The sequence below is a fragment of the Aphis gossypii genome, chromosome 2, assembly GCF_020184175.1.
Source record: "Aphis gossypii isolate Hap1 chromosome 2, ASM2018417v2, whole genome shotgun sequence".
NCBI lineage: Eukaryota > Metazoa > Arthropoda > Insecta > Hemiptera > Aphididae > Aphis > Aphis gossypii.
This window is the reverse complement of record NC_065531.1, coordinates 28902829-28930379: the sequence shown is the minus strand read 5'-3', so window position 1 is coordinate 28930379 and position 27551 is coordinate 28902829. Positions and strand designations below refer to the sequence as shown.

At 26.2% G+C, this 27551-nt stretch overlaps 1 protein-coding gene across 1 annotated transcript; it reads right to left on the bottom strand.

The window, feature by feature from the left end:
- Positions 1-321: 321 nt before the first annotated feature.
- On the bottom strand, positions 322-25913 carry LOC114119906 (uncharacterized). Its single transcript, XM_050200468.1, has 7 exons — positions 25390-25913; positions 10230-10446; positions 9086-9299; positions 7922-8073; positions 5047-5660; positions 2759-3218; positions 322-596 (listed from the first exon to the last, which is right to left on the bottom strand). The coding sequence occupies exons 2-7, from the start codon at positions 10383-10385 to the stop codon at positions 534-536; spliced, it is 1659 nt and encodes a 552-aa protein (XP_050056425.1). The 5' UTR covers positions 10386-10446; positions 25390-25913; the 3' UTR covers positions 322-533.
- Positions 25914-27551: the final 1638 nt, after the last annotated feature.

The window sequence follows — 27551 nt, the reverse complement described above, 5'->3', positions numbered from 1 at the left end:
CTACTAGTCTTTTTTGTATAATATATTTTTTTCGAACACAACTTTTCGAACTTGAACAACATTTATAGATATTTTATAAATAATAATTCATATATATATATATATGTATTATGTATATATAATAAAGATATACATTATAATAACCTAGAGGGAAAATATTTTAACAATTATCATAACCGTACATTTGTATAAATAACACGATACCGTTTTTATGTTAAATAATAAATACATAATAAATTACCACCATAATAAATTATGGTTTTTATTCTTATTTTTCTGTTAATTTTTAATAGGAATAATAATTGAAAGATATGATAAGTATAATATTATAATATTATGCAATTTTTATTATATAATAATAGATCGGATAGGTATAACATTTAACATAGTTTAGGAAGAATTGCTTGTATGCCACCGTTTTAAATAAGTTTAATAACACAAAATAAAAATTTGTATAGAGTATAGAACATTAGACTTAATATTAGTATTATAAATTCAATTAAATAACCAAATAAACACAATTCATCAGTCGGTCAACAGGGGGAATCGGTCTCCGAAGCACCGTTAATTTGTTTCCAAACTTTTTCTTCGATTTGCTGAAAAATAAAATATTAAAAAACTATTATATTATTTATCTGAAATACTTGCAATAAATATATTATTTTGTAATTTGCAATTATGTATTTTAATAGCCACCGTTTTGTTATTAATAACTATAACTAATATGATGATGATTTTTTTTCTTATCAATTTACCGAATGAATGGAATACTTTTTAAATTTAATTATGTTCAATAATGAAGATATTTTTATGATACTACCTAGGTACACATTTCACTTGTTGTTGTTTCATAATATAATATAATACTATGGTCATTGTATCATGTATCATTAACACTAATGTAGTTATAGCTATGGGCAATGAAAGATTTTTGTTTAATTTAAACCATCACCAGTAATGTAGTTATTATTTTTCTTTCACATTATATAAATTACAACAATAAAAGCCAAAGGGTTCTATTCAAGTGAGTGGCGTGCTAGATTAATACAATATAAATTTTACCTTCAGTATTTGTTGTTTGTTTTTACGTAAGACATTTGTTCATGATCATGATTCTTGTATTTGTATACGTAAATAAATTACGAAGGCTTAATTAAAATCAACTCCTTATAGTTGGAAATGGAGAGATTTTTATTAGACTTTGCATGTTAAAAAATATATTTGTTTTATAGAAGCTTGGAAAATCGGGGTTGATTGTTAATATATACTCTAAATGTTTGAAGTTTATTTTTCATGTATTTCAAAGTAATAAAAATAAAATCTTGATAAAAATCCCAGATATAAAACTTTTAATTTGAATTTTTATAAGTATACAGTATACCTATCTATAAGATACAGATTATTTTTTTTAAGTTTTAGTTGGAATCTGGATAGGTTCTTGTTAAATTAAAATTATATTGTATTTTTTTTTTAATTGTTATTGGATATTATTAAAATTATTTATTCTTTGTAGAAACAGAATATAGTAAACTTAAAAATAGATAAAAGAATACTAATTAATAATTGAACACCATTCACTATTAGTTACTCAATTCAATATTTAATTCATCGTTTTTTTTTCTGGTGTGTTATAATATAGTTTTAATAATCAACAAAATGTTAATTTTTTGGTGCTACAGTAAATTTAATATTGAAGCTAATCTATGCTACGAGTAATTAATTTTCATCAATAGTAATATTAATGAAGGAGGGATGAAGTGCATTGGATAATTATGATTTGGTTTCGATATACATATATTATTTATATTAATTGAGTGTTCTTGGATTCGGAAGCTTGGGAATACAATATACATTTGGTTTAAACATTGAGATAACACTTTTTTTTATGTATAATTTTATTTTTAGATTGGTTAAAGTTTTTGTACATTTTTGAACACTTTTTATAAATTAATATATCTATCAGTGTCTTAGGACTTAGGTAATAATTAATAGGTATAAAGGTTTTTAAGCACATGTTGTTTTTTTTTATTATAGTTATAATAGTTATATAGCTATATAAAAAAATGTGTTATAAATAATATAATGAAAAAAATATCTATTATTTTTGATTAATTTATTGTTATTTTTTTTTAGCATTTCAAAGATTTCAATTATTTTCTGAAAAGCGCAAAGCAATTATCAAATATTGTCCATGGATATTATTATGATATTAAAATTATAAAATATTATATCTCATTATACCTACCATAGATCGCTGTAAAGATATATTAAATAAAAAAAAATTATGATTCAAATATCCAATTATAAAATAATATACCTGCCTATCTAGGTACTTCATTTATAATTTGTATTAGTTAATAATTTCTTATTGTTTGTTTAGTGTTAAACTTTAAGATATAATACGATAAATTAGATTTAATAAAAAATAAAATATTACGATATTAGTTATATATTATATTTAGTCATTCTTAACTACTGTAATAACTAAATTATTTAAAATATATTATGCCATACAATATTGATGTAAAAAGTTATACTTTTCACTCACGAAGTCATGATAATGCATATTTTGAAAACTTTTTAAAAATAAAAGAAGGTAATTAAAGCACTTATATGTGTTAGGTATATCAGAAGATTTATAAATATTTCCATAAGGGCATTAATATGTTGACCATTGACATGCAAACGCGTATAATACACCATACACCAATATTAATACACCATCACCGTTATCACCGTAATTATTGTGGCGTCTTACCCTGTGTACCATTTTATTACGATCGTATCGTTCAATTAATTCTTTATCCGACAAATACGCCAAACATTCGGATTTTATAATGGACGCTTCGATTTCAGGTATTAGAGTTAAAGCTGCTCTATGTTTTCTTTTTAACATTGTTGACAATGACTTCCAACCCTTACTAGAAGTTTTAACCGTGACATCTAACCCAATTGTATTGTTGTTTGTCTCTTCCGGCAGTTCTTCTGGCAATTCGCATTCTACTTGGTCATACACGCTCAACAGGTGTGCGCAATCTTGGCGCATCGAAACATAACCTAAGTCATCAGCGTTCTTACCGTTCAGTATTACTGTCTTTGTGGTCTTCATGCTGGCTGCGTCACTGTCACTACTGTCATCTGTCCGGTCATTGCTATGACCATTTGGAGATTCTAAATCTTGGATGTCTTGTAGTGCATCGTCCAATTCGGCACTGAATCTATAAAATATTAAATCATGTACAGGTAAAACGGTTATTTTATTTTGAAAATATATTATACACATGGAATATATGAGTGGGATGTTAAACGTTTGACTACGCCTTGCTGTCTTATTGATTTTATACGGATGATTTTGAGAGTAAAGATAAGAAACCACATAATTATTAAAGATACAAAATGCAATAAATTTTAGATGAGCGTGATTCTATCAACCCTGGAACTAGATAATTCTAGAATATCCTCCCCCACAAAAAAAAAATATTTGCAAGTAAGTATTAAAATGTATTCTAGTTTATGATCAATGCATATTGCATAATATGGTACTTCGTTATCCACTCTTCTCACACTTTCATAACGATTATTCATTTATCATAATACATCATAAGTTAATCAAATTAAAATTACAAAATATAAAACCTATTTTGATAAGTTATGTCATCATTCAAACACAAACGTAAACATACTAGATTAGAGAATCCGAAACCTGTCCGATAACAAAAACGTCAAAAATTGTGATACATAGTATACTTAAATTATAACAAACAATAGTAGTTTAGGAATAACTTATCATAAAATGTAAAGGTAGGTTTATATGGTTTCATGCACGATCTTAAAGAATATTTTCTAAGGCCACGGTGACTGTGTTCATAATGTAGAAAACATAACTTTCAACTTCAATATCTTTTTTGTCACTGAAAGTGAATCTTATTAGTAATTATTTTTAATTTAATTTTTATTTTTTTAAAGTGGTGGAATAAGTGGAAAGGAAACTATGAAAAAAGAGTTTTTGAGAAAATTTATTTTCTTATATTGTTGTAGATATATGTAATTTTCATCGCCAAATGTTAATAATTCGTTTTACTATACTATGATTTTTAAAATGCTATATTTTAATTTAATATTTTTGAGCTATTTTTAAACATTTTAAGTTTCCGGTTTTTTTCTATAAATTTCAGAAATATTTTTTTCGCTTGATCGAAAAACTCAAATAGAAGGTTCTTCATGAGACTTTTTAAAACTGTTAAAGATATAATATTATGGGCACTAATATTTTCTACTAATTAAAATTTACATACGTAATAAGGATAATAGTTCATGATATCAGCTCATACTTTCGGCTATGACTAAATGTACTATGTACAATTAAATATAAATGTATATTTTATATTTGCTTAGTCATGTTCTTATACATTAGTTATTAGACAATCATTAAAAATTTCAAATAATTTTTGAGAATAGTGCTGTTTACCTACAATAATTTTCAAATAAAACAATACCTACCTATATTAATTTATGTTTTATATTCACTGACTTTCTTTCGTAAATATATAAACAAATAAATATTATATATAATGTATTTGCACATATATGGTAAAACTCATAACCATAGATATTATTCTTAGTGAGTAGGTATATGTATTATATTTAATATTTCCTCAACTACTCGTTCGAATTTCGACTAAAATAGATTAAAATTAAAAAAAAAAAAATAAGAATAATTTATAGGGTTCAAAGGGTGGTTTTCATTCGAAAAACAGAATTTAATATCACCACTGGACTCACGACACTAAAATTATATCGTATACAATAACACCTCAAGTAATTCGAAAATATACATCGTGTTCGATGAAATGTAGGTACTTACTCAAGTCGGTATATTGTGTAATTAAAATGTCCAAAAGTCGTATTTCGAATAACCGCGTCGTTAAATCAATAAAGACGTGGGGTGTGCGAGTGTGAACATCGCACAATCCCACCCACAGTACAGTATAATATTATACCTATATAATAACATCGGGACCGCGGTAACCGCGACCTATCGCTCACCTCTCTTCGGGCGATTCGATGTGTTTGGACAGTCTGTTGCCGATGGTCTTCTGCAGCTCTTCCATCAGCGACGCGTACTGGACGGGCTCCGCGGCGGGCGGCGGCCTGGGCGACAGGCTCCGGGGCGGCCGGTCGCCGGACGCTATGGCCTCCTGGATGCTGGCCGACAGGGCGGTGTTCAGGCGGGACCTGTACACGGACGGTTCGGTCAGCTTCTCCAGGCACTCGTAGATCGGCACGGCGGCCACGGCGGCCGCGGACACCGAGTCCTGCGACGAGCTCTCCGACAGGCCGACCGGAGACGGTGTCCGCGAGAAGCTGGTCATCAGCTGCGTCGGCCGGCCGCCCGTGCCGTCCATCTCGACGATCACCACCGGCGTCACCGGCTTGGCCCTGCGCTTCAGCGTCACCGTCCGGCTGCACACGGCCGCGGTCGCCGTCACCGCGGCCGGCGGCCGGTGGTCGAGCGCGCTCAGCGATTCCGTGGACGCGTACGTGGGACATCCGCCGGGACCCGCCGTCCCGTCCGCCTCGAACACCCAGGAGCGGCCGTAGTTGTTGTCCGACGTTTTCCTGGCGGTGCTGTTCGACCGCAACACGCACTCCGATTTCACCTATATTCCAAAACGAAATCCAATCCACAAAATCAGTGAAAATAATCTATAGGTCGCATACTATGTAGGTAGTGTAATCAGTGGCGTAGTTATGATTTTGTTCTGGGGGGGGGGGATAAACAATTTATTGGTTAAACATAAAGTGGGGGGGGGGGCTCAATAAGTCAATGATTTAAACATTAAAAAAAAAGGCTCTGGGGGGGATCTATCCCCATATCCCCCCCCCCCATAACTACGCCACTGAGTGTAATATTATTATTTGGAGAAACAAAATTTTCGGGTTCTTTTTTTCGTAAATCGTTTTACGATAACGTCTTTTGGCGTGCAGATTTTTGATGTTTTTTTTTATTATTCGTTATATGAATGAAAATATTTAGTATTACTATATACTAATATACTTTATGGTTTATACACTTTTATATTATATTTATGGTAACGTAATTTTAAAAACAGTGTACGCGAAACACAGCGGGTGCCTATTTTTTGTTTTTTTTTTTTTTTTTTTGTATTTTTCCCGAACAAGATTATAATGATACGTTATATCGAGAATAGAAACGACAGCGGTGGATCGACATAGTTGTTATACGAACACGTTGAAATTAGAAAATTAGATTTGTTCGGAATGCATTCTTCGTTCATTCAAATCAGCTACTTCTAACACGATAATACACGTGATATTATATATAATGTTAGCTATTGAACAATAAGTGCGTATAGAGTGTAGACGATATTGATTTTTAGACACCGTGACACATTTATTGACGTTGGGATGCCGAAAACCACATCACATTACAGTCTTACATTTTGAGAATGGTTCTGCAGGATAATAACGTGGGTGCCGCTTATTTTGTTAAACTAGGTGGGTGTATATGATATTATGATGGATGTAATCAGTATGTATTTTGTCAACTTCACGACTCGATAGAAACTGGCACACGCCGCTGCACTGATATTTGCATACTTACAAATCTATGCCTACAGGAACGACTAATGTATACTCACTATATATTGCTAAATATATTGAAAATGCGTAAAAGAGTAGGTGTCTACCATCTATTCGATGGATAAGTTTCGAAATTGAAATCGATTTTTGACTCAATCGGTAATGCCTATTATTATTTTTAATTAAAACACACAAAATATGAAATGAAGTAATACATTTTATACACCGCAGATTTTGAATTGTCAACGGTAAATACCTAGTAAAAATAAAGAATACCCTATGAATATAGTATTATACGTAATAATATATTTTTAGAAACGGTCTCAAAAGAGTTGTTATTTGTTTACGTTTACCTCGAAGCTTATGTTGTAAATTAATTTTTCAAAAGTAATCATGTTATATAATATAATATTCTATGAATGCTTTTAAGTTTTTTTTATTTTTTAACGTAATAATTTGAAACATAATTAATTGTTTTAAAACTAACAATAAAAGCGCACTGGAAAAATAAACTGATAATGCTCTCATCTGCAGACAATTAAATGTATACTGTGTAATAGTTAAATGTGAATCAGAAAATATGAAGATAATTGCGTAAGTGCTATGAATATAGCCATGGAGAATCAACGCGTTTTTTATGAAGGTTCTTAAAACAATAATTATTTCAGATCATATTGTGTTTTCTTTGTAAATTACTGAATTGTTTATTTATATTAAGTGTAAGAGAAGTCAAACAAAAACAACGTCATAAAACTGTTATCATTATATTTTAGGGTCTTATATAAAATTACCTATCAATGATTAAATTTAATGTGAGTATTGAGTAATTAATGACATATATTCTACAAATTACACATTACTCTTAGTTACATAATATATTATTATTGTAATAATTTCGATAAAATTGCGATTTAGCCGGTTTAGGTACTTAAATAATTATTTAAATCACAATAATTTTATGAATTACTAATACAAAATCATGAATGACTTGTACATAAAACATCGTATAATTATTTGTATTTTGTGGAACGTATTTGGAGTACTTTACCCTCATCTTTATATCATTATTTTTAGGTAGTAAATTTTTACGAAAAATATTTTTATTGTCCATTAGGCATTATGATAATAATTATAAACATGTTTTGCTTATTTATAATACGAGTAGGTATTATTTTGTTTTATAGTTTTAATATTTTTATTTATTATTTTAAGTGATTGATTGAAAGTATTTTTCTTGACCTCCTACTATAATATAATATACGTTTTATGAATGTGTAATAATTATTTTATGTATCAAGTACAAGAATTGAAAACATACCCTTGGCATAATATAGTCGACATCTGAGTTGTTATCTGGTTCTGCATTTTGTTGTGTTTTATCCACACGTAGCATACAACAAAACGTTATCTGCGAATCGAAAAATGCGCCGATTATGGCTACTAATGTGCTTATACTAGTAGTGTAACGAGCTGTAAAACAAGTACATAATATCATATTATATTCATTATAATATGTCAAAACAAACTAATAACTATATATTAATAAATGTTTATATAAGCACATGCATAGAAGTCTTATTTATTTTTTATAAAAATTAATCTAATGATATAATAACTATAATGTCATAAGGTATTTCATTCATATAAAATATATTTACATTATTACTTCATAAGTAATGCTAATACAGATAATGATTGTAAAAAAGTGTGGAATAAATATATAATACTATACAAGTAGGTAATCACTAATCAGTATTGTCTTCGTAGGTTTTATTAACAAATATACCTATCAGTAATGATATTATTTAACTATTTTTTCTGTTGTAAATTGTAATTATATGCAAAGGTTTTTTACTTATCATATAAACATATAGATAGATATGAAATTGTTGATATATTTATATGTAACCACTGTTTATATCAGTCATACCTAGCTAAATCATTTGATACTGTTAATTGCAATATTCTGTTATAAAAATAAAAATAATTAAGGTACGCAAATAAAAATTTTCTTATGAAAAGGTCTAAAATTACCAAATCAAAGAAGATATTTTAAAAACTTGGCATTATTTATTTATTTGAATTATTATGAATATTATGAAATGTCTAATAAATTTAAAAAAAAAATAAACTGTACAGTGTACAGTGATGGTTACTATAATTTGTCAAAATGTAGTATAATACCATCATAATAATGTAAACTCATTAGTTAGTTTCATTAGGTATTTTTATTTTTATTTTTTAACGTATCTATGTATATTTGGTAAAAATATTCAATAATTTAGTGTAATTAATAATAATTGAATCGTGTATCAAATGGCTGTGTTATATAATGTAATTTCGAATTTCTGGACACGAGTTTTTTCAGTGGGTCCATTATTCATGTGTTTATATACACATATATTATATAATATATGAAAATATTAAAAATGAATCAAATCAATATAATATATATATATAAAAAAAAAACAATAATAATTACCATATAGAACTAAAGTTTCCAAGCCTTCTTTTGACATGATATGTTTGACCGATTCAGGTGTTAGGTATCTCCATTCTCCGATTTCCAATATTATCAAATTTACTATGTTCATGATCAGGATAGATAGAGTGAGGCATAATAGGCCTCGTTGTTTGGCCGTAGTCCAATCACCTACACACGAGAAAACTGCGCCTCCTACTCCAAAGAACACGTTCTATATATATACATAAAAAATTAATATGATTATTTATTTAATTTATTTATTTAGAACATGTTATGTTGAGGACGTTGGGCCGTTGAGGTGTTAATTAATGAAAGAAATCTATATATATATTGCAAAGTGAATGATAAAAGCTTAAAAGCTAAACTGATAAAACTGATAGATATTTGATTTAATATCATTTACTACGTTATAAATTCTACGCTGAGCGATGAATGTATTAATTTTAAAATATTTTACAAGTTACTACTTTAAGCGAAGTCTAAAGTAAAAAAAAAAAAAAAAAATAATGGAATAATATTTGGAATAGATACAGTATAGTATTCGTCAAAAATTGATTTTGTTTTTTTTTTGTAATTCAAAAATGAATAAAATATATACTTGAAATTTGCATCAAACATTTGAATTTTTTTTATTTTATTTATGTTAATAATTTTTTTGTTTTTTTAATCATCAAGTTAAAAAATTTAATTTCTCCTCATAAGTTGTTATTTTAGAAATTAAATATATTGAAAATATAATATTAGTGGTTAAATTTTTTTTATGGTAACTTTTGTAGTTCAAATTTTGAGGTTTTGATGAAATCAATAAAACATTTTTCGTTTAGTCTGATCACTATAGATAGTAGAAGAAAATTAAATTAAGTTAAATCACTTAAATCTTTAGAAAATATAGGTTGAGTGGTCACTCTGTTTACCTTAAGTCATTTTTCTTATACAATGAAATATCAATGAATTTAAATTTAACATAATCATTATAATAGTGACCATTCTTAATGATGATGTACACTCGAAAACTATATATCTACTAAACAGCGAAACGATTATTTTTGTTTTGTTTTTAATGTATTTTTATTATTACGAATAATTTTGTCATCTCTTTAATATATTTCTCACTTATTATCATAATTATGTTATTATTTACCCAAGACCCTGTCCATATGTTTGATCCTATTCTGAGAACAGGTACTGTGAATAGGAAAAATATGCCTGCTACTATTTGGACAGCGCCAACGCTTATATACAGCACACTCCACAGCAGGTGTATGGCGGTGCATGCTTGAATCCAGCTTAAGCACATCAAGTCATCTATATGATTTTACTTTTTCACGACTTCGCACCTGTATTGTGTGATGTGATTTCTAAAAAATCAAAAATAGCAATTTAGTTATATTTTTGAGTTCAATGTTCAATGATGCAATGTGTGTACTTGAATTATAAATTTTAATTAATATAAAAATTGGACACTTAGATAATCCATATCTAACATTATATTGCACATATGTACATTTAATATATATATACCTAAACCCCAAATATAGATAATAACATATTGTATATTGTTTACTATACAATTATAATTAACGAATGAACAATTATTTAAAGGTCCTTATAGTATTTTTTAATGACGGTAATTCAATATTTTTAGTTATAATATTTTCAAATTGTGGTTTATTGGTTCTAAGCATTATTATATGGTGCTTTGAAGCAACAAATGTTGAAGGTTAATGATAATAATTTAAATAGGTCCTGACATTGAGACATTTTTTTATCACATTCTCATTTGTTGGTATCCATTCAACAATACACTTTTCGTCACGGTTACTAACGCAAATTTGTTTCCGGTAATGTATTTTCCAGTTTTCCTTCAAAAAAAATTGTTGTTTTTGATATGAAAATGTATATTATTGAGATGTTAAGCACACATATTTTTCAGTTAGGTACAAGTTACCTCGTAATCCGAAGAACTATATAACCATGGTAGTTGTTCCGTGACGAACATAATGTCATTATTCATTATATACATATATGTTTAATTTTAGAGTTCTGTTAATGCTTTCATAATATACAGCTTAAAAACATACAATTAAAAAAAATAGTACCTATTTCCAAATTCTTTTTTATTTTTATGATAATGTAATAATATAAAATACATTTAAATTAATAATATATTTTATTATTTGTATTTTTCATACTTTTATAAGACATTTTAAATTTGTAATAAAATAAAAATTAATTAATTAACAAAATTAATATATAATTATTCGACTTTTATCCAATAAAATCTAATAATCTATGCTACACATTACACTTAGAAATTTAGAAACCCGAACAAAGTTGTACTTATTTTATATTTATCAAGAGTATATGAACCATTTTCTTACAACTATTGCATATTTTATAATCAGTTATTACTTATTGTTAATAATAACATTTAATTCAAAGCCTAATAATGTATAGTTTATATTTATATCAAATAAATATAACCTCTGTATAACCACTTAAAAATGTTTGTCTTTTTTTGCTTCCTTATAAATTCAAAACCAACTTATAACAAAGCTATCCAATAATAATTTTTGGATGTGTTTATATTATGATAATTGTTGATTAAGAATGTAAATTATTTATTACCTAATATCTATAAATAGTTACAAAGTGTGAGAAAAACAATTTTAAATGACTAGATATCTTAAATCGTACAATAGGTACCTAGTATAGTAGTTACTTAATAAAAATAATTATATAAATATAATAAATTACAGCAACACTTTTTATGGAAATTTAAAAGTAATTTATGTTATTTTATGAAATAGTTTTATTAAAATATATTGATTTTATTTAAATAAAATATTTTTTGTTAAATATAAATGTAATATAATTTTTAAATTTTATTTTATTACTATTGTTATAAAACAGATAATCATAAATCAAATGTCGAATCAATCAAAACAATATTTAAATATATAAGATATTTATGTAATTATATTATATATCTACTTAATCTGAGAAATAAAAATAAGTAAAATAAGTACATATTTCATAAATATATAAGTATATTATATAATAAACATTTACATTATAGAAACATATAAGATAAATACATGTAAATTATTAAGTTCACAGTTTAGTAGCTTTAATATATTACTAAACATATCTAATAAATTGTATATAAATTTATTATTGATAATTTAAATTCGAATTTCTTATAATTCATATTATTATGTATTTTAGAAAATATTGTATCAAAAAAAAAAAAACATAAGTTTATAGTTACTTGTATTAATGAAATTAACAAAAACCAAACATGTTCATAAAATAATACAATATTAGATATATGGTTTATAGATTATAATATGTATAACTATTAACTCTATATTTTTTGACCTATTATTTATTAATTAATGATGTATACTTAACTAAGTTAAAAATTATTTGCGTTTTAATTTGTTTACTTTAGTTAAAAATGTATAACATTATAATATTAGTTCATGGCAAGGTTCTGCATATAATTAACTTAACTATTAAATTGTATTTAATTTACATACCTATATTTGCAATGTTATAGGGTCTTGAAAAGCCTTGATTATGCACTGAGTACAATTGTTTTTATCAATTCATAATATTTTTTTTTATTTGACTGAAAGATTAGATAAAGAGACTAAGAGGGTAGGGACCATTATAGTAGATTATGGGAAAATAATTGCAACAACTAATAATAAAATGCACTCCATAGGGTAATAATTATATACATTTCATTAACTTATCGGCGAATGTAGGTATTATTTTGATTCTTTACTATTTTGGTATAACAACTATTATATAATTGTTATTTTATTTTAAATTCTGAGCTGATTTTATTGTTCTAATTGTTACTAGGTACAAAACATATTATAGTATGCACTATTTTACACTTAACCGTACAATACATTAATACATTTTAAATTTTAATAATCTTTGTCGAACTATAATTTAGAGTATTAACATTGAACCAGTGTATAGAACACAATAACTTGAATATCAAACAAATATTACAGTGATACGTTATTATACACAACATAATTTATTACACTATATACATTTTACAATATTAATTTCACTAAAGTTTATAAAAAATAAAGACAAGATAGTTATATTATTGAATACATATTAATGTACTCATTTTTAGAATATAATGCGAAGTCATTAGTTGTTATGATTCGAATTTTGAACTTGAGTTAATGGATTAAATTATAATATGTAGATACGAAATCAAATCAAACAACAACAACTGCTTATTTGTTATTTTAATTCATAAACAATTGAAGGAGTCTTTTATTAATTATTTTAGTTAAATAATTCGGAGAATGTGGTAAAAAATTAAGTTTTTAGTCACACAATATATAAATAAATAATAAAATTCTTGTCTAATATAATATATGTATAAGAAATTTTATTTAAATTACCATAAATCAGTTAAATATTTCATATTAAAGAAATTTGATGAAATTATATCATTTAACTCTGAAATTTGTTCAAAATGTTCACAAATGCATTAAAGATAAAAAAAAATATATGATACCTAATAGTTTTATTTAGTAATACCGAACTAGTAAGATAATAAGATATATTTAAGTTATTTAACTATACACATTTATAGAAGTAGAATACTATTTTTGATATTATCACTCATACAATTCAGTTTTTTTCTATACGCCAGAAATTAGAATAATTGTAATATTTAACAAAAATGTATATTATTTTACACTTATTAAACTTTATAATACAATAGATATTATATAAAATAATTTAACATTATATCTTTCTTTTTTTTTATGCTTAATGTATCTTGTACTTATATTTATTTTTTTGTTAACACATTTTATAATTTATTGTAAAAAGAAATCAGATATGCTAACGTTACTATGTTATAATATTTATTTATATATATATTTCAACAATTTTTTTATTTTCTGGTATAATAATTTAAATTAATTTATATATTCATACAATTTTTTTAATTTTTTGGTTAACAATACAATATGTTAAGTCTTATTAATTTTTTTAATCAATTATATTTTCATATGAAAATAAAAGAATTTAAAAAATAAATCAACGATATATTATATACCGCTATGGTTTATAAATTTTAAATGGATAGAGTATAAATGTATTGTGCATGCAATAACTAATAACAATATAATACTTAAAAATAGAATAATATATTATTTTGTTATAAAACAATATTATTAAATACAAGTTTAAATAAATGTACCTACATAACCTTCGTTTTCAGTTTTTTATTACATATGAAATAATAAAGAAATTTCTAAATTTATAAAAATATTAGTAGACATAGTTCACAGAATATTTCTATTAGTATGAAATTAACTTTATGCGCATATACGTAGTATTTAATTATTGTCGTTTATGTCATCTATAACATGCGGATACGCTCGAGTATAATAACTACTTTATAGGACGTTAACCGGATGAAAATTATGTTGCTGTTAACTTATTAACCAATTAAAAAAAATGTATATATATATATATATATATTATATTCCCAAATAATCTATTGAAATGGGAGCAATAGGGCAGGGGTCTTTTGAAATGAATTCGCACACCATTTACTGAAATAATAGACCTGATAATAATATATGATACTAATATAATAATTTATGAGAAATTAGGGTCTGAATATGTCATCCGTCAAAAATAGAAATCGCACACACGCTGCTCAATGCTTATTAATAATAAAAGGTATTATAACATTAAATTAACTTTTGAGTTAAATTGAATAAATAAGTTCGAACATAGGTAGGTACTGTTGATGTAACTTAAGAATTTCATATTGCATAATTGGAGAAAATATTAATTCGATATTACAGTATGTATAGACAGTTATATCCAGTTATATTAGAGAAGTTAATAAATATTAAAAATAATTAATTTATCATGTTTAATATTGTAGCACATCATTTTATTACATTAGGGTACTTTAAGTTGTAGATGAATGCACACGTTTTACAATAATAACGTATAGGTATTTTTTTATTTTTTTTTTTTTGTATGTGTCTAACGTCACATTTAGGAGTTTGATAACCAATATTAAGGTGGGTTGTAGTAGAAATTTGATGAGAAGGTTAAAACATTCTCAGTACTTATTAAAATAATCTAAAATGACCAGAATGTAACATAAAAATTGGAAACTATCTTGAACGAACTAGCAATCCAAATTATTGCCATATATTGCCATTCAAATAAGGTAGGGGTTCTTTTTATTTAAGGACCATATTTTCGAAAATTTGTATTTTTCATTTAATTTAAGAAGTATTCTGTGACAAAACATATTTTTTTGAAAATGTTGATGTGTCTCAATCATACGAGTATAGGATAATAAGTAAATTTCGATTATTTGTGTATCCTTGATATCTTAATACTTCGATGTCAACATGAAAAAAAAACATTATCTGATATGAAAAAGGATTTTATTTTAAATGAAAAAAATAGTTGGAGCATGCTTAGCGAATCACTGTGTAAATTGATTATTTATGAAATTGATATTTTTTGCATATTGAAATATTTTACAGAAGCTAAAAATGAAGATATGATATATGTGAAAATGATAAATGATAAATTTATAATCGATTATGATATCACAATAATTGCATAAGCATTTTGGTAAACTATTTTCATTTACATTTTTCTACCTATAATATTTTACACAACTTTCTCGAAAACAATGTAATTATAGGTTATAGATAATAAACAATAGTACCCGCTCATCTACGCTCATCTATTTAACACCGAGGTATAAGAAGTGAAAGAAGTGTCTATCGAGCATTATCTGTATTCTGACTATAACTGATTCTTTTTTAAATATCACTAAAAAGTTGGGCAAAGCTTAAGTGAGTAAAACTATTTAATTATTATTTTCATGTACTTATTATTCTTGTTGAATTTTATCATATAAGATTAATAATCTAATATACAATGACAAACCATAAACGAATTCGAATTTTAGTTCTTAAATATTAAAAATTAAAACCCAAATTAATATTACTAATTTATTATTCATACAATCTATTGTCTCAACTAGTATGTATATTAGGGTATGTCATATTATAGTATGTAGTGAGTCAAATTTACTTTTATACCATGTTATTTAAGCAACTAGATAAGTGGAGTAAAAAGTACTTAATAATTGAGAAAAAATCAAAAAAACAATACAAATATTATTGAAAAATGAGATAATTTTCGTAAAAACAGTTTTCAACAAATTTAATTTTTTTGTCGTAATTCTAAAATCTATTGCAATTGTATAGACGATGTATGTGATATTCAAAATATTTCAGATCTTTTATGATAACTATAGATTTTTAAAATTTTTTACTTTTTAAGTTTTTTTTTTTTGATTGATGATAATACAATTTTGTTTGTATGCCACAAATGTTGACAATTTAATACGAAAATCCTTATAAATTGTTCTTACAGTTTATTTCATACATATTCACAATTTTAATGTTTATTCTATTGCACTGTATAAAAATTATAAAATATATTGTAATATTGTGTAGGTTAGGTATTATAATTATAAATATATGTATATTAATAAATTACCTGTTTGTACTATGATCTCATTTATCATTCTATTCTTATTGACTTTCCTATTCGCAAATGGCGGAATGCTACATACAAAATGTTTTCTTGGAAAATTTACTATTTATCGTTGTTTAATCAAATTAAATATACCTAATCTATTAATCTATATAGCTGTATTACAAGTTATTTACAGAGTGTCTTACAAAGATTTTTAGATTTCAATTTGTCCTACGACTGTAAATGAATAAACCTATGAATAATCATCCTGTATAGTGTACACTGTGTACAGTATAACATATAAATACAATTTATTATTCAAAAATACTTGAATTGAATTGTTTTTTTTTTAACCAACCATTAATTAACATAATTTATGAATATGAAATAAATATCATATTTATGATGTATGCATTCTGAGTGGTAAAAATAGTTTTGAAACAACCCGTAGTGTTAAGCCCTAAATTATATTTAGAATTTGTATGTAGGTACCTACTACTTTTATTTGAAAAATAATACACTTTCGCTAGAATATTAAATCAAAAAGGTTGTAGACTTTATCAAATTTAATTTAATTATACAATAAAATTACTAACTAAGTATAACATTGAAATGCTTATTAAATTTTAAATATGTATATAATAGCAAATAATTAATTAATACCTAAATACTTAATAAGAAAATATAACATTTATTAGTGAACATAGATATGACCAAGATAATATAAGAATCTGTGTACCTACAATAAATGTATTTAAATAACATACTGTAGGAATTTTTGTATATTTCCTGTATTATCTCAAGTCTAAAACTGAGTAAAATTAAACTAGGTAGGTAATTGTTTACATTTTTAACAATTCTTGAAATTGTTAACTATTTTTGATAATGCTTTTTTGTAATACTTCAATTTCCCCTTAATTTTTTCTACCAAACAATACACACTATACACACACTATGGTCATTTATTTGTACTATTGAAGTTGTACTGGTTCGTAACTACATTTTTTAAATTTTAATGATACTCAATCTACTCAAAACCTAAATAGCATACCAAAATATTGTCTGATCTGCATTAAAAAATATGTTTGAATATTATTATTATTATTTTTTTTTTTTTACTATTTATCTATAATTTATAAACTTGATAAAAGTACTTTTTCTTAATATTTTGACCATGTATAAAGTTTAATTGATTTTTTGAGAAAAGTTTTTGTATGTGTATAGACATGTTACAAGTAAGCTTTTGATACTTTCTTCTAAATTTTTGATATTTATATTAAGTTATAAATATTAGTTCAATCTCCATCTTTAAATATAGAACCACAAGCATTTATTTGAATTTTATAGAAAAAAAATACTTTTTAATATTTACTAAAATAGGTTTATTATAATAGAGTTTAGAAGTATTGAATTTTAATAATTTGTAGTTATTTTATCAAAAACTGTTATAGACTCTCCTTTAAACTTTTTAATAATTGTGTAAAGCATATTTTTCCAAAAATATATTATAGATATTAAAATGTAAAAACTGTTTATATATTGTGTAATATATATTATATAAGTAATGATAAAAAGATTTATACTTTTTGTAATTCTTGTACCTATTGAGCTAATTACTTAAACATAGAAAAAACAATTGAATGCTATTATGTAATTAAACGAAAGCTAAAAATGACTTTAAAAATATTATGATGTCATTATTTATAAGTTAACGCTAGCAATTTGTAATAATTATTATAATTTAAGGTACAAAAAGTTTTTGAAATTTAATACATAATTTTTACTAGGTATTCACATAATATTTTTTATTTTTGCTTCTTCAATGTACCCACACACACATATATTATAAATTATTTTTTTTAATCGCTTAGTATTTATATTTTATATTATGAGAAGTATAAAAAAAGTATAACATGCATTTAGGACCTAAGTGTGTATTGTAATATAATGTTATAAAATTTGTAGTGAACATGTGAACCACAAAAATAGTGATAGCATAAGACAAATTGTATATTGCGTGATTATTTAACGCATATGATATCAGCGCTAAGCACGTTGTATCTTTATTTTGTTTCTTTTTATACAATCCTACGAACGTGAAGAAGTATAAATTATATCACTTCGTTTGGTTAATTTCAATATATTCTTTTTGGACAATTCATGCGTTACGAATGAACACTTTATGTATAACAAAAACAATTGGTAAGGCATATGTTAATTTGTCATGTACGAAATGTGTCCTTCTACGTAATTCAATACTATGTACGAGTTATTATAGTATACTGCATACGTCAAATATACTTTTAGCATTTATTTTACGTGTATAAAATACGTTAACTTACAATATCAACAATAATGGAAAGCAATAATGTATACCCAAAATATGGTTATTGGGTTTTATAAGGAATAAATTATTATTTTTGTGGACTGCAGTTTATTGGTGTAAAAATAATCGCTGGGTTGAATAATTAAACATTAAAGTTTAAATAGTAAGGTTTTTTATTGTTTTTGGTTATTCATTATTTCAAACATCCTAATCAGCCCGTTTACTCGTTATGTCTAAACATTCTAAACAAGGAAACTTCAATACTATTGTCTGTTTGTATTTAACACTCGTTAAATTATAAAGAGTTACAGATAGTGAATATTGTATAATGTTACAGTTTATAGTATAATAAATATTTACGCAATGTACTCGTATATACTTTTTACCTATACTGTGGCGTTTTTAGGATTTTCTCATTGGAGGGGGGGTATAAAATATTTTCGTTCATAACATGTATAGATATATAAGCTTTATTCTACTAAATTTACAAACAAGATTAAATTTCTACGGCCACGGGGGGGGGGTAGTCTATCCCCTTATCCCCCCGTAGAGCCGCCATTGTACCTATATGAAAATGAATAATGACTATTAGCTTCTGTAAATGTCAATATACATAAATTTGAATATAATAGTTGTATTTATTATATTATTAAAATTAAAAAAAAACCAATTATTTATTGATTTTAGAAGGAACCTGATGAAAAAACTTCCAAAACTAGCAGTTAGCATTTTTATATTTATACTATAATACAATCATAATAAAACTATAAGAACCATAAAATATTTTTTAGTCTTATTACTTAAAAATAAAATTAATAGCTATACTTAAATATACTTAGTATACTTAAAAGAACGTTTTCAAAATTAGGTAGGTATTATAAAAAAAAGTAAACACATGACGACTCCGCTTCAGTTGAATCGAGGAAAAAATAAATTTATATTACATTTTCAAAAATAAGTATTAACCAATAATGATTAATATTATATTATTATACAGTTTAGAATCTGTGTACAGTAATGACTAATATACAGAGTCAGCACGAATGAATTCAATTATTCAAACTATTCTAATAAAATGTATCAAGTATCAGTGCTTATAACAGTAAATTCCAATAAGGTCTAAAGTCTTGCCGGTCTTGGAGATATATCTGTAATACCTAATATATTTTTATTAAATTATGACATCTTTAATAATACAACTATGTATTTGATCAAGATTGTATTAATAATATTTGAACATTATCGAAATTTATAAAATAGATTATTTTTAATCAATACCTATCAAAGATTATATAAAAGAGCTTTACTCTGATTTGTTACTTACAGTTTATTTGTTGTTATATATATGATTAAACTCGTATTTGATTGTCTTGTCTTCAAAATTGAAATGTCGTAATTTAACATAATATTGTGTTTAAAACAATGTTGTAATATTGAAAATAATAAGACAAAAAATGGTGAAAATATTGATTCTATAAAACTATGTATTTTAATTAAATAATAAAACTAAAATGTATTTCGTTGAAATAGGAGTGCCAAAAATATTGCTGTATTTTTTTTTATTCGATATAAAACTAGAATTTTTTAATGATAATCTCTGTAAAGAATATTAACGATTTAAAATTAATGTATGTTAGCTATACTATATATTATGGTTATATGTATAGCAGATAGAAAAATTAAACTTTTGAAACATTATTATTTTAATTACAAATACAATAACTTATTAATTACCTCATTTTTATCCTTTGGTATTTAATTAAAATAAAATAAGTATAACATTTAAATTCTATATGGAACTAGTATGTGGTTTAGCTGATACTTATTATTGGCTATTGCTACAATGCTACATTATACTACTCGATACGCAGATAGCTAGGTATCTTAACCTTAAAGGATTTTTCATATTATGTATGAGTATTGAGTATATTATATTAACGCATTGTAAGATATTGTTTATACTTATGTACCTAACTGAGTAATTCAAATATTTATAATGTTAATATTATAAAGTCAATATACTTATTTTATGAATAATAAATAATAAAAACTTTTTAAGATACATTTTTAGTTACAGAATTTGGGATTCTTTTACTAGTTTAAAATGTAATCATGTTAGACCTATTCTTATTGTTCAGGCAATTCGAATATTTTTAAAATATATTATTTGAAAGGTGTTTGAACAGCATAGCTAAAACTTATTTCATTTTGATAAATTGGATAATGTATTTGACTTATACTTATACTTTATACTTAATGAATTGTAACTACGTGGAAAAATCTTTTACTTTAAACTTTATCAGCATTTAATATTTATTATTTCATTGCGACAATTGAATGTGATGCGAAATGCGCAATTCAAAATCAATATACAATATACATTCTTTAAGCACGTTATACTTATGTAGGGTTGGGAAATTCGCGTGAACGTAATTTGGTAGTAATTTCTAAGAATAACTGGGATTTTGAAACATCGAACAATTAATGGCAACCAATAACTATATATAAATCATTATATTATGTTATATAATGAAGTAGCTTAATAATATATTTATAAATTCACATCTTTGATAAATATATAAATTATAAATACATAATTATTAAAATGAAAAAATGGAAAGTAGTTATTTTCTCCTAATGGTCTTATCTTTAAATGCATAATAACAATTAAAATAATAAATAAATAAATAAAATTATGGGAAAAAAATAAAAGATCTACATAATATTTAAACTAATGAACTTAAGAATTTAAATGACAATACAAAATATTAAGTTAAAAAACGAGACTATGAGAGACAAGACCAAATAAAAAAACTTGTAGTTAATTGGTAAATTATAACTATCTCATGGTATTTATCACGGTAGGCATAGATGCATCAGAATAGCAATTATTCCGTGATTAAACAATGACATAGTGCATTATAAAAATTAAACACTTACGAATGTAAGACACCAATCCAGTTTATAAATAATAGTTAAATTATTTGGAACCATTTATATTTATTTGATAATTTGATTAATATTTATTTTATTATAGATATTATAATATAAATGTTATTTTAAAATATCATTTAATTTAAAATTATTAAATATCTTAGATACTTATTAATATTAAAAAAAAAAAAGAAAAAAAGAAAAAAAATTAACTTTTAATAAAATGTTTAGTTTTTTTTTTGTATTCCGGAGAATTTCCGATAGAAAGTAAAAGTACTATACTTATGCAAATTGCGAAACTGTTTTTACAAATTGTGATCATATAATAATTTAATTCAAAATTAAATTGTATTATTATATCAATAAACCACAACACAAATAATTTTACTTTTGTATTTACTGTTTTATGTTATACTTCTGTGGTATATTATATAAATATTTTAGTCTAATATCAATTAGAGTTCAATAAATTGATAATTGTGGTAACATGGAAGTATGACTTAGTAATAAGTTTACCTACATAAAAATTAATTATTATCATAATAAACGAATACAATGAATACATACATGGGTTTGCTTAGCTATAATTTGTAATTATTATGATATTGTTATAATAATTAATTATACAGTGCTTATATTATATAACTATTAAAACATATATTTATTTCCTATTCAATATTTTATAAATTATATTTAATAAATTATTATTCATAAATTTTAATTTTAATAGTTATAGAGAATAGTTATTACTTACAAAAATTGTTTGCATGCAAATTAAATACTTTTAAATATCGCTAGTGTATTGGAAATTATTCATAAGCATATAACGCTTATTATTGATTTTCATTTATAATAAAATCGATGTTTTGTATTATCTACCTGTCTAGTGTCTACCTATATTTCATTATACGTTACATATAACATGTAATATAAAACATAATAAGTGATTATTTTTACTATAGAAAAGACTGTAATAACCTAAGTATTTCTATACTGTTATTGATAGATTATTATTTGTGTGTTATTTATGTATATAAGCATGGTAGTAGATTATTATTGAAAACTATACGACTATCACATAGTTTAAATGTTTAATAATAATTTGTACATAATATACGTACATAGGATAATATACTTGTATATTCCAAGTTGTTAAAGTTTAAATTTGGAAAAATCATCTGCACAAAACATGGTTAGCCGAGAGGGTAGGAGTCTGTTTCTATACATACACAGATAATAGTTAGGAAAATAAAAATTAATTTCTTTAAGATAACAGATTCAATTTAAACACCTATTAAATATAATGTTTATTGGCCATATATTTATTATCGAAAAGGATATTATATTATTATCTACTTTATGATGTACAGAGTGTTTATTTTTACAACAATTACTAATTATCAGTCTATTTTTGAGATATGAAAATATGTTGGATTATTTTTTTAAATTTGTAGTCGATATACCTTACCAAATAATTCAATAAAGTTATTTCACATAAATAATTTATTATTAAGTTTTATTTGTTTACTTAACATTAATTGCTTTTTTGGAGCCAAATGTATTGATGTTTTCAACAAAATATTTAGTTTAGTTTCCATTTTATAGATTGATCATACATGTTAACGAGAAAATTTAATATACCTTTTAAGTTTAAATATTTTTTAGTACATATAAATCTGGACTCGCTTTATAAGCATTTAAAGTTCATGTGGACATGTATGTGCAGCACTGATAATTTCATGAGTATGCCTTTCCATATTCACCGCCTGCTCTATCTTAGACCACGAGAAAAAAAAACTGTTATAAAGTGAGACTGCAGGGCAGTTGTGCAAGTATAGTAACGTATGTCAAAATGTTTAAGTAAAATAAGTTGCTTAATACTGTATATTATTTAGGTACCTATTTACTTCAAAATGTTAAAAAATAATATTCTAAATAAGAGTATAATTACGATTATGTCTGGTAAGAATACAACAATATCTGTAGAAATACTATTGATTTAAATTTGTAGTTTTCATATGATTTGGTGTCTTGCGCGGCGGAACCCATGCAAGTAAGTAGGTATAGAAGGTTTGTAACGAATTATTAAAAAAATAATTTCCACGTGATGCGCTTATTACGTAACGACATATTTAAATAATTATTTAATCATTTATTAATTATTCGTTTATTTTGAATTTTTTTTTAATCATAATTGTTATAATTATAAAAACGAATTGAGTATTTAATTTTGATTTATATAAATAAGCGTACTCATTATGTGTAATAACTATTATAATAAGTGTAATGGGGTGGAAAGTCGGATCTATACTTAAGCGTGTACGAACTGTAGGAACGATAATTTTATTGAAATACTACACGTGCAGTAAGTAGTAACTATTAGGCGTCGACTAATAAATAAAATAAATTTACATAATACTATGATTTATTTTCATTTGATGATATAGCTTACGAGTAATGGAATTCGATTATCTATTATACATACCGAGTGCGAAACAACGATAAAAATCCAATATTGTATGACCAGAAAAACATATAATTTTTATTTATAAAAGTACGGGATAGAAGTCCAATGATTAAAATCACGAATAAACAAATAAGAAATATTAACGAAAACAATAAAAGAAAAGTTGAAAATATTTGTAGTGTAATATGTAATCATAATGTTTATAAAAAGAAGAAGAAAAAGATTCTACTTCTATATTCTATGTTGGCAATCCACATCAATATCTACATCTCCTTTGAAAGTTGGTGATTAGAAGTATGGTTTGTGATGCATAATGAAACAAAAAAGAGGAATATTATTATGTGAGAAAAAATAAGGAACTCAAAAAACAATGCAACGAAACGTTTATTATGGGCTATCTTTTTTACCTGAAAAGTAATTTATCAAGAAGATCTTAATTTGCCTAAAATCTTCTATTCGACGACTATCGAGGGCAGTGTTAAAGAACCAAGAACAGGAGAATAATCATGTGATAATATAGTTATCCCGTATTTAATTATTATTAGTTATTACGTGCTGGGAGAAAAAGATACAAATTTAAGCGCTGTACAAGCTTCAAATTTATTATAACTAGTATTTGAATTTGAAAAATGTATACGGGCGGATGCCAAATTGTGAGTACCTTAAAATTTAAACGTATCATCGATTAGAATATTGTTAGATGGATCACATATAAATATTCATTTAAAAAGAATAGGGATTCTGTCTTCTCTCAATTCATGTACAGATGATAACTACTGTGCGGTTGGTGGATAATTTGCAGGATCTCAGATTACTTTAAACCATATTTCTGAACACAACGCATAATACTGTGGGGCACTGTAGAAAAGAGACTTAATCTGCTATACTATAATTTACCAATATCAACGTGTTAATATGAGATGATATTATAATTATTAACTTTATGATAATATAAACTTTATCCTAAATAATATTTTATTAACGTTCTGTCGTATTGACCTTTTCTCGATCTGTTGCGCAGCGGTCCTTTCGTCGTCGTCGTCCTCCTCGTCGCCGTCCACGATCTCATCGGTCATGAACGGGTCGACACCGTTTCGCGATCCGTTGTGACGATAGCGGGGAACGGGGTGGTGCCGTACAGACTAAACGACAGGCTCAGCGATATCGGCGTGCCCGGCGATATGGTCGTCGAGCTACCCGGGGACGGTGGCCGCGCAAAACACGACCGCCGCGGTGCAAAGAATACGTACACGGTAAGGTGCGTGTTGCGACGCGCGCGCACTGCTCGAGCACTGTATCGAGCCGACGGCGGCGGTTGCGTTGTAAGTCGAACGACCGTCGCGGGCGGTGTGCGGTACGACAGTCGGCGCTACTGAGTACTCTGGCGAAGTCGACACGCCGGTACAGCGACACAGGAGCAGCTGAGTCGTACGGTGCTCTCGAGCGCGCGCGTACGGTTAATATGTGTGTTAGTCGTACGATGCGCGCGCGCTCGCGTGCGTTCAGGCGAACGTATTGGTCACGGCCGTAGCGCGCGCACCTCGGCGCACACACGTCAACTATACGGCGTGCGTGCCGCGGCCGTGTCGTACGTGCTATGTTATTATTGTTGTTGTTGTTGTTGTTGTTATATAATTCAACGGAATAACAATCGTACAACTATAACGGCTGCTGAGGCGCCAAGGACCAAACTGGTCTAGACGAATGTTTTTTTTACCACCCCCACCCTTAATAGGTCCCATCCGAAGGATCTGTAGCACGACATATATATTATATTATTATTGTGTTTTGACAAAATTGAAATTTTACATGTTTAATACGGCATATTATATTATATTATGGGCCTTATTTAATATCCCTAAACTAAAATATGTGTAAGTTACAGATAAAATGGCTGTTATTATTATAATCTGCTAATTACCGCAGTGACCTACTCACCCGTTCAAAATGCTCTTTGTTATAGTTCAATGGGTGCAAAAGATGTTTGGTATCTTCGAGTCTCGGCTACAGGACTATCAATAGAAATACCACAATAGTACCCATACATATTGTATAATTATACGACTATTATTGTTTTAAAAGGGTTGTTGTTATTTTTTTTATGAACATTTTAATTGAATTTACATGTTTATTATATAAAGTGATAATTCAAAATATAGTAAAACGAACATACAATACTATTGAAATTGTCTTTTCAAAAAAAAAAGTTTCCTATTGATTATGTGATTTTAATTTTTAATAATGCTTCATTTTTTTGGCTAATCCATTTATACAATCTCTTAATCTTATAATCGCAAATTTAATTTTTAATTTTACGAATTCGACTTTTAAGCTTAGTTGACGTTTTTCAAAAGTTATTTCTACAGTACAAGATTAACAGTAATATTGTACTAATAGCTTTTTTTTTTCATCGATAAGCTTCAAAAGTTTAGACGCGTGCATCTATCTCTGTGCTTGAGCAGTTTTAAGGACCCTTAATATATTTTACAGATGATTTGCGTTTATGGATTTATCGCGTCAACGACACCTGAATGCTGATTTCGGCGCCATCGACTACTGATTTATTATAATATACACCATATCATAACAATGTTGCAATAATTTTCTATTTTTTATTAATCGACGATAAATTTAAACACACATAATATAACATCTATATTACATAACTATATACTGTTTGTGCGTGTATGTGCCGAGGTGGGCCGACTTACACAGCTACCGTGTTATCGTTATACACATATAGTAGCCGTTATATAGGTAGTGGTTGTCGTATGTCGCGGATTGTGTGTGCGCGCGCTTGCGACCGTATCGATGGCAGCGCACGCGGCGCGACTAACTGCCATGCGCCGTGCCTCCGAGATATAAGGGTTGCGCGTCGGTGTAGCACGGCCGGGGGTGGTTTGCGCGAACTCTAGGGCCATTTACTCCGGCTTTTGTCGCCGAGTGGGCGCAACGTTTCACGAACTCGAGTTAAAATAGCATTTACACGAATATAATATGCATAAACCCACGTGACTCGGCCACTATACTACCTACCTATTTAATAATATATATATATATATATATATATGGTTTTATAGATCTAGTGGGTATAGGTATAATTGCGGTGACGAGCGTTTGAATTTAGGGAAGAATAACAAATAGTAAGGGGACGCATACAT